General features: G+C 40.8%; 1 protein-coding gene and 1 long non-coding RNA gene across 2 annotated transcripts in view; both read left to right on the forward strand.

Annotated features, from left to right (window-relative positions):
- Positions 1 to 888: 888 nt before the first annotated feature.
- LOC103389085 (ephrin-A5-like) overlaps positions 889 to 9,616 on the forward strand; it is a 1,154,841-nt gene continuing 1,146,113 nt past the window's right edge. Inside the window, exon 1 of the mRNA XM_008324347.3 lies at positions 889 to 1,887. Coding sequence (XP_008322569.2) covers positions 1,757 to 1,887 — 131 coding nt within the window. The 5' untranslated portion in view covers positions 889 to 1,756. The remainder of the gene's footprint in view (positions 1,888 to 9,616) is intronic.
- Positions 1,898 to 5,160, forward strand: LOC112488104 (uncharacterized). The gene is made up of 2 exons (XR_003051844.1): positions 1,898 to 2,524; positions 2,598 to 5,160. It is a non-coding gene; the product is annotated as an uncharacterized LOC112488104 (long non-coding RNA).

The following is a 9,616-nucleotide window of genomic DNA, read 5'->3' on the forward strand; positions in this document are numbered from 1 at the left end:
AAGACCTTATGGAAGAAGATTGCAGAAAGAAAATTTCATTTTATGATGGTCAAATAAAACAGATTAAACAAACGCACACATAACGCCGGTGATTTAAAATCTGTAACGTAGTGTCCACTGTAAAAAGTAACGGTACGACTCTGTCCGGCCCTCAGACACACACAGACAGTTTATATATTTCACTATACTGACTTAATTATTCATGTACTATATATCAACTCATATCCTAAATTTCACTTCAGTCTCTTTTTATTTCTAATTCATATTTTTTTATATAATTTGTTCCCTAAATATTTCTTAATACTGCAATATTTTTATTGCAAGATACTGCAAGATATTTATTTATAAATATCTTAATATTACTTAATATTTCTTAATACTGCATGTATTTATTACTGCATGTATCTTATTACTGCATGTTCACTTAATATCTTGTTTTAAATATTTGACTAAATATCTTCCCTTAATGTTCGTGTGTTATGTTTACTTAAAGTAATATATCTTCCTTAAACATCCCCTCAATATATCTTCATATATTTTCCTTTCATAGCTTTACTTACTATTTTCACTAAATGTCTTCAGTGTCTGTCTCACTCAATGTCTACTGTCTTTTTAAACTTATAAGTATATACTTAAAAGGGAATCTTAAGTTATATAAATAATTAATAAAAATACATATTTTTATTAAATATATTCACCTACTAGTTTCACTTATCGTGTTCAAATAACTTCAAGCAAATATATATATATAAAACACCCATCGAACAAACAGCTGAACTGTGAGGACGTTCTATTTTTTACAGTGTGCTCCGACGGTGGCATAGTAGGAGGAGAGTAAGAGCGAGAGCGAGAAAGAGAGAGAGACAGAGGGAGAGAGAGAGAGAGAGAGAGAGAGAAAGAGCAGAGTAGGGGGGTGGATGAGGAGGTGTGTTCTGGAGGAGCATGGCCGCAGAAGCCGCTGTTGACTCCCGTCATTTACTCCACGCTGTTTCGTTTTCTTCTCTAATAACCGTCGCTCTCTCGTAGCTTTTTTTGTCCTGACGCTGTTTCAAGTCACAGGGACTTGAATATTTCCTGCCCGGCGGAGGTTGGTGGCGCATTCAGGCACAGCGGAGCAACGTTTTCCTGCGGTGTTCTACACGCGGTTGTTGAACTGGAGCTGCTGGAGCTGGAGCCGAGGGAGCGCAACCCGGGCAGCTGTGGGTCACAGTCGGGAGTTTTGCGTTGTTGTGAGAAGGAAGGGGGGAGGAAGTGAGCCGGTGACAGGGACTCGGTTTCTCTGGAACATTACTCCTCTGCTTTCCGTGCTATTTTTCTATTTTATTCCCTTTTACGCGTGAAACGCATTGCCTGTTCGGCGTGGAAACTGACGCGCAGTTAGAGAAACTGTTTCCCTGCGCGGAGCGGAGCGGAGCAGGAGTCAGAACGGAGTCCCGAGAAGATTCAGCTGTTTGTGATACTGTGGAATTGTAGGTTTCACTCCTAACTTTTCGAACATTTTTTTTTGTCTCCGCGCTTTTTAAGAAAACATTGAAGTCAAGTCGAACAAATTATACCTAAAGAACTTTACTTCATTCCAAAGACGTTGGAATTAGAGGTTGTGTGGGAATAACTGGAACTTTCCACACACACATTTAATCTTTTAACGCGTCTTTACACCAGAAACGGACTCTGGAAGTTGGACTGATATTGGTTTAACAAAAGTTATTGTTTTTTTTTTAAAATTCAAAATAAAACACCACCACGTAAAAATAAAATGCCGCAGGTGGAAATGGGCATCTTCCTCCTCTTCATTCTCATCAGTGGCATCTGTGTCCACGGCCAAGACCCAGCGTCTAAGGTGGTGTCCGACCGCTACGCCGTCTACTGGAACCGGACTAACCCCAAGTAAGTGACTCGGTCGTGGAACTGTATGCGTTGTTATGTAAGTAGCTCGATGTGTCTGTTCAGGTCTAACTGTTGGCGTGTAAGTGTGTGTGTGTGTGTGTTTCGGCTGCAGCTTGTCCACCTGGAGCGGGGCGTCAGCGTCGCCCTGCCCGGCTGTGGCGCTCTCAGAGCAGGCAGAGGTGTCTGGATGCTTCCGTGCTTTTCCCTCTCAGCTGCAGTTATTTTTTTTTTCTGGATGCTTTAAATTAAATTGAAAACAGCAGCAAAAAACACTTTAAGTGTCCTATTTATAGACGAATCCACACATTTAACCAATGAATTTCAACGTTTATTCACGTATTTCTCAGCCGGACTTTTTCCTCCTTACCATGAAGTTGTTGTTATTCTAGTTTACTGTTAACTTCTGACCCGTGCCTTTATTTCAGGACATGTTTTATCCTTAAAGCCGAGAGAAACTTTAAACAAAATGAATTACAAACAAAGGGAAAGGAATAACAACTTTATATATATATATAAAACATCCTATTTTGAAATATTACATCTGTTCAAAATCGATCCTTCCTGCAGGAAAGAATTCTTCCTGTTACTTTTTCCTGCGTTTTCCTTTAATGTTAATATTTTTTTTTCTTTTATTTAGGTACCAAAAGGCTTAAACTAAGATTTTCTGATATGCTTTCTACTTTTCTCGTCGATTGTTTCCTTTTATTTAGGTACCAAAAGGCTCAAACTAAGATTTTCTGATATGCTTTCTAAAGTTCACGCAGTCAAGTTTAAAATCATACTTTTACTAGATACCAACGTCATTTATTCCACTGGACTATTTTAAGAATGCCCGTCTTTTTTTCAGGTTCATTTCTCATTTTCTCTTAATGTATAAAAATGTTGAAAGAACTTCTTTAGGACTGTAAATTAAAATTCATTCACTTAAGTCAGAACTAAACTTCACACAGTTTGTAACTGTTTTTTCCCCCCTAATTATCTTAACCCCTTATTTTATCAGGAATTTAGGACTTCCTTTTACGTTTTACATTGTACTAAAACAAACATGGACGCATATTTGAACTTTCTTTATTCTTTTCTTATTTGATATCGTTTAAAGGCCACCCTTTTTTAAAAAACATTTATTTAATTCTGTCAGTGAGAGTCAGAGCGTGGATCTTTGGTCCTGTTCAGTAGTGTAGATCTGGTGTTAACGTCGGGTTGATTTTCTTCAAACCACTTGTCTGTCTGTAGGTCCAAACCAAACTTCCTATGGAGAAGATAGATCACCAGGAGTAGATTTCAGTTTGTCAGATTTCTTGTTTAACTTCTCAAACTCTTTTTTTTTTTTTAGTATTCTGTATTGGTTTCATAGAGCGGTTGGATTCAGCAGTACGTTAGTTTTAGCTGATGAAAAGAAAACAGCTTTGGGGCAAATATGTAGACTAACCTGAAAATAATGACAGAAAAAAATGCAATTGTTCAGAACAGTGATCTTGCTGCAATTGGTCAGGTCGCTTTTTGCGTTTGCGCACAGTTTGCACTAAAATGAATACAGGAGAGGAAAACAGCGATGAAACGGTGAATCGATTAAAGATCTGCGTTTTTTTTTTTTTTTTACACCTCCTCCTTTAAAATGGTTCTAGAGGAGATATGTCTGCTCCTCCTTGTGATCGTGGTTTGATAGGAAGGCCGACGTCACCGCTGTATAATCCTGGAGTCAACCAATGATGTCACCGTTGCTAGGCTGTGGCGAGGTTCTGCCCCCAGTTGCGGGTTAAAACCCCAATAGGTGTAGCAGCTAGTTTAGTTATGTCTGGGTTTGAACATGTTACATTTATTATCGTGTCGTCCAAAATCCATGGACCTGTAAAATCCACTCCATAAGGAGACAGCAGTTGTCTGGTCTGAGAAGTGACTTGGACTCGAGACCAAGTGGATTCAAACCCAGATTTTTCTCTGTTTCCTCTGGAGCTTTCTCTTCATCAAATACAAATCATCTCCAAATTCAACCAATACATCTCTTCCGTTGGGGGAGGCTTTTTATTCTTCTTCTTATTGTGAGGTTTCTTTCTAGAAAAAACCTCTAAAAGAATTGTCGTTTATGTAAAGATGTGTTGTTTAAAGTCCTCCGTCCAGCTGTAAGTCAAAGCTCCATCTTGTGAAGAGTCTGAAGGGGGAGGTAGGGGATATGGTCAGACCAGTCTGGTGATAAATGGTCTGGACTTAATTAGCTCAAATCACTGTACACTGCAGCTTTTGGCATCAGCAAAGCTGTCGGGTGGGTAGCAAATAACATACCGAGTCTGGATTTGATCCCACAACCCTCTGGGTGTAGGACAACAACCTACTGAGCTACAGCCTGTTTGATATCAGTCTGTTCAACAGTTTTCAGAGCAGCTCTGTTTAAAATGTTCACTGAAAAAAGGAAAAAAAAAATGACTGCATACCTTAAGGTCATGATAGGAGTGCGTGTGCGTGGGTGTTTGTCACCTCTGTTGTTGTCATGACTTGGGGGCAGTGGTGGCCTAGTGGTTTAAAAAGGGTATTTGTGTCTTTCAAGTTGCAATTTCGAGGTCACCTAAGGTGATGGGGCGTATGGACGGCATATTTTATTGTGTGAAATGGTGTGCTGTGCATCAATAACAATAATTGACTTTTTAATCTGGTAATCTTAATTACATTCACACTAATTAATCAATCGCAATGTATTGCACTTTATACTGCAAAGCCAGTTCAGTGGCTTAGCGAGGCATGTTGAGTCTCAAGCCTGTACTCCAAAAGTGGCTCTCTTTTAACCTGGCTAGATCACCATGGTAACTTATGGCCTGTTCATAATGTGCTCCTGACCAGATTAGGTTCAGAGTTTCGCCTTAAAATCGTACACGAAAGCACCAGCATTTTACTGTGGAACTCACTACTCATTGTGACGTGAGAACCAGGTTGAGATGTCTAAATCAATAAAGAAAGTAGGAGTCGTGGAAGGGTTTTATTTACTTAACACAATACACTAGAAGCTGTGTTTTAGCAAAAATAATTCGGGCAGCACTTCGACAGGAAAGGTTTCTTTAAGGTTGCACTGATCCGCTGGTTTTTCCTATTGAAATTCTCTATGAGCAATATGAAATATTAGTTAGGCCTACCTAGTGCTTATTTGTCACAGATAATAAGTAAAGTTAATTATTTCACTGACATGTAGCCATCTATAAACGGATTAATGTTTGATCTATTTGTTATTGTACTGATACGGTAGATTTGCTGGTTCATCCGGACACAGGAAAAAAAAAAAAGCCACTGAACATTTACATGTTCACACATAAGAAAGTACTCTAAGACTTACCAGAAACAAAAAAAAATATAAAAACAACACATTAACATGATTAAACAGTATATAATAAAAAGTAAATAAAAACAAAAATACTGCAGTACTGCGAAGTTGCTGTGCATACGTAGACGGTGGAGAAGGAAGAGGAAAGAAAATAGTTGGATGTGGCACATGGTTCAAAATATGAACTCGTGAATGCAATGTTAATGCAATTTTATAAACAATTATGGACATCAGTCAGCGGTTGTACGTACCTATGAGTGTTCGTAAGTCGGATGTTCGTATCTCGGAGAACTGCTGTACTACACACTCACAGTACAAATACAAATACAAATACAGCAGTTATATTGTTTTGACCCTGAACCCTGCCCGAATCTGGTCTAGTGTGGACTGAATACACTGTTTGTCTGTACCAGGACTGTTGTAGCTAATGTTATCTCTGGTGTGTCTACCAGGACTGTTGTGGTTAGTGTTATCTCTGGTGTGTCTACCAGGACTGTTGTGGTTAATGTTAGCTCTGGTGTTTGTTCCCACCAGTGTCTTGTTTTAGAAGTACTGCAGTGATTTTAAAAAACAAACAAAACTTTTGTGCGGGTCTTTTGGTACTTGTGCATCTGTGTGGTTTGTCTGATGTAGTAACTTGAAAAAAATCTGTTGTGTCTGTTCTTTAATGTACAATGAAAAAAATAAATAAATAGACTAAGACTATTTAAGTATCAAGACTATATAACTTGGACTAAGACTTGGCCTTAACCTAAACCCTTCCGTTAGTGGAAAAAAAGGAACCTTTTCTTCTCTGAAACCCATAGAACTTGACTGGAACTGGACTTGGTATGAATTCAGACTCAACCCAAACCATTGTCCTGTCTCTTACATGATCAGTTAAACATACACTCAGCACTAGTCCACACTGCTGTGCAGCCTGAGTCCCAGCTGTCCTTGATACAATCAGTCATTTTTTAAACCCAGCTGCCTGCTATTACCTGCTATTACAGGTTAATGACCAGTGCTTACTCCACCGAAACCTAAACACAACATGCAGTCAGAGTCTGAGTAAGTCCGCCGCTGCTGCTGCTAAACCTACTGCCGGTTGTTTAAGAGAAATCTGCCGAGTGGCTCTCAGTCTGGTGCCATCGATTAGATCCGACAGAGTGCGTTTTGTTATTTATTTATTTCTTTTTCTTTTTCAGCAGCAGCGGGAGGGTTTTTTTTTTGGGGGGACATTTGCTGCCAACTTGTGTCCACTTGTGTTCTTCTTTATTCCATGTGACAGACACTGGTCTGACGTTTTAATCAGCTGCTGATGACTGTAAACCTGTGAAAAGTTGTTTAGTGTTGTTTTGTCGGAGTAAAATCACTGGGATTTAAATGTCTGTCCTTCCTGCTTCTAATTATGACAGTTCTGCCTTCTCACCCCCCCCCCCCAACACACACTCACTCACACCCACCCATACACAAGCAACAAAAAAAACAACTGGAAATGAGCCCACATTCTTCTGCTGTGTTCATTCTGTCACTGACATTATAACATAAATGTGTTCAAGCTCTGGCCAGGGGAAAAGTGTGTTTTCGTAGAAACAGACCATCATTGGCTGGACCTTTACAGAAGGATCACTTGGTTTTATGGACATTAACTGCGTTCCTTGTGGAAAAAGGTCGGACACTCCTGTGTTGAACACTGTGAACGTGTGTGTGTGCGCGCACACTTATGTGTCAGTATGTCAGGGCACCTCCCTTGGTGCTTGTTCAACCTACATAGTTTTAAGCTGCCATCATTAAGTCTTATTACAAAGCTACGGTTTCAGGGCGAGTCGACGGAAAATGATCAGATCGTTAACATTTACTCACAAACCGGTTTGTGTGTGTTTTTGTGTCAGATGCTGTAACGGCGACCTGGTGACACAGACAGGCGTAATTACACACAGTGACAGGATGTGACAAGATACTGACGTAAATGGCGTGGCGTTGACTTCAAAGCTGCGGCCATTTCTTTTGCCTTCACTCACGTATCAGATATGAGACGTCTCTGTCTCTGTCCCACCAACAATCAGATATCAGAAATAAGACGTTTCTGTCCCACCAACATTCAGATATCACAGATGAGATGTCTCTGTCCCAATGACCATCAGATATCAGAGATAAGATGTTTCTGTCCCACCAACAGACAGATATCAGAGATAAGATGTCTTTTGTCCCACTCAAAGCCTTTGTTGTCTTTCTGTGTCTGTGTGTGTGTGTTTTTTTTTTTTTTTTTACTACTTTGAGCCTCCATTAAGACCTGGTATTAACTCCCATCCCTGTGCTGAAGTTCTCCAGTTTCACATGGACCACTCAAGTTCAGGTCTAAACCTGGTGCAAAAATTAGACACAATAACCTTGAAATACTCGGAATTGCCCTTAAATTTTTTTTCATTTTGGAGGCCTTTCATGTCCTTTTTGAATATTGCTGCCCATTTGGAGCAGATTATATCTGTAATACCTGGACTGGAACAAAAGTGAAGTAGAATCAGCCCCAGATGAACCAGATAGAGTTACAGAAACAGCCACTGCTGCTGCTGACCCTCCCCCACCCGCCCATCCCCACCACCACCTCCTCTGTGTCCAAAAAACCTGTCAAAGACGTTACTATTCCTGGAGGGAAGATGGACTGAATCAGGACATCTGATAACAACATTTGATAAAACTGACCTGGAAATCATCCAAAATGACTCCAAACAGGATTTCGCTCTTCCCCTCCCCTCACTGGACTGCAGGACCGAGAATTACTGAGAGTTCCTATCTCTGGTCCAGACCAAGGTCAGGAAGTAGTTGTGACTCAGTTCAACTGAGGTTGACCTTTACTTTACTCTACTGTACTAGTTCCTTAGCTGGGTAAGAAAAGGTACTTTCTTTAGTTCTTGATTTTAGTTTGTGATAAAAAAAACAAACAAACAAACAAACGCATAGTTGCCGTACCTTCCTTAGTTTTGTTGAATGTCTACATACGTTCTGCCTACTTTACCATAACGTAGTGTCTGCCAATAGTTCTTGGTACTTTTAAGAGTTTTTAATTCCTGATTTTTGAAGTGGAAAATGACATCTATCCTGGTCACGACTTAGTTCTGTGTAGTTACTTCTCAAGTGGTTGTATTAAGTAGTTCCTGGCACTGGTCATGGCATCTGGTACTCATTCCACATGTAGTAACCAAATACCAAATACCATGTGGTTTCTCAGTATGTCTTTACACAAGTTGCTGCAGTGGGAATGTGCACAGTTTCTGGTACTGTCTGGTGATAGTTCTCTTAGTACAAATGTATCTCAATAGTTCTAGTTCTGTTCCTAAAGCAGTATTAAGGATTCGTTCTGTCCACCAGATGTTCTTGAATCTTCATTATAATGTTTGGATGTTTTCGGCATGAACATTCAGACATCATAGAAAATGCAGGAAAGGTAGACCACGTCTAGGAGGCTGCACTGATCTAAATGATGATTTTTAATCATGTTATTTGAGGTTTTAGGGAAATTTGAATCATACAAACAAATCACTAGCACTGTAAGTTGGAAGATATTGAGAAGTTGGGGTTAGACTCTACAATAAAAGGTGTTGTTAATATGTCGGTTGCATTAGTGGTGCAGACGTGTTGCCCGTCCTCAGAGCTTCTGAAACAGTGTAAACGAGTGAAGTCATTTGATGTTCGAATTATTAACGGAAGCTGTAAACATGTGAATCAGACAGCATTCCTTTTGGTCAGATATTAGGGTTAATTCCCATTAAGCAGTTAGTTGGGAACTTGCCCTCTCTGAGTGTCCCCCTCCTACCCTGTCCCCTAAAGGAGTGTCCCCCTCCTACCCTGTCCCCTATATCCCCCCTTGTCCCATGCGGGGACAGACAATACGGGGTCTCACACAGTGGTTTTTTCAGCGAGGGCCAGATCCCAGCGTGACGCTGGCTCTTGTGAGAGATCCGCACATGCTGAGGTCACACACACTTGGTCGTAACCAGGCGAGTTGTGACGGGTTAAGCAGCATAGAAGAGGTAGACCGTTGTCAGGGTCAAAACCGGGGCAGCACCGCTGGCCTTGGGCCCTGATGCCGGCCCCCTTTTCCCCCTGCCTGCGCCGTCTTTGTCCAAAGAGAATAAATGGGTAACTCTAAATGACTGTCTCCTTTTCTCATTCATGACTTTAATCTAAACCTGACCCGGGCTGTATAATGTAAAACCAGGGTCCTGCTCCAATCCTGGGGCCTTCCCTCCTCCTCTTCCTGACCCACAGCAAAACCTAACAGTGTTCCATGCGAGCCAGCAAAGGATCCCCACTGTTTAATGTAACCATAGTCGGCGATTGGAGTCCTGGGAACCTGCTGTGGTTCAGCCCTAACTTCCAGATGCTCCCCGCTTACTTTTCTCTGCACTTCATTGGCTGTCACAGAAACGGGGCCGCGGC

The sequence above is a fragment of the Cynoglossus semilaevis genome, chromosome 14 (genome assembly GCF_000523025.1).
Source record: "Cynoglossus semilaevis isolate Cse_v1.0 chromosome 14, Cse_v1.0, whole genome shotgun sequence".
NCBI classification, from domain to species: domain Eukaryota; kingdom Metazoa; phylum Chordata; class Actinopteri; order Pleuronectiformes; family Cynoglossidae; genus Cynoglossus; species Cynoglossus semilaevis.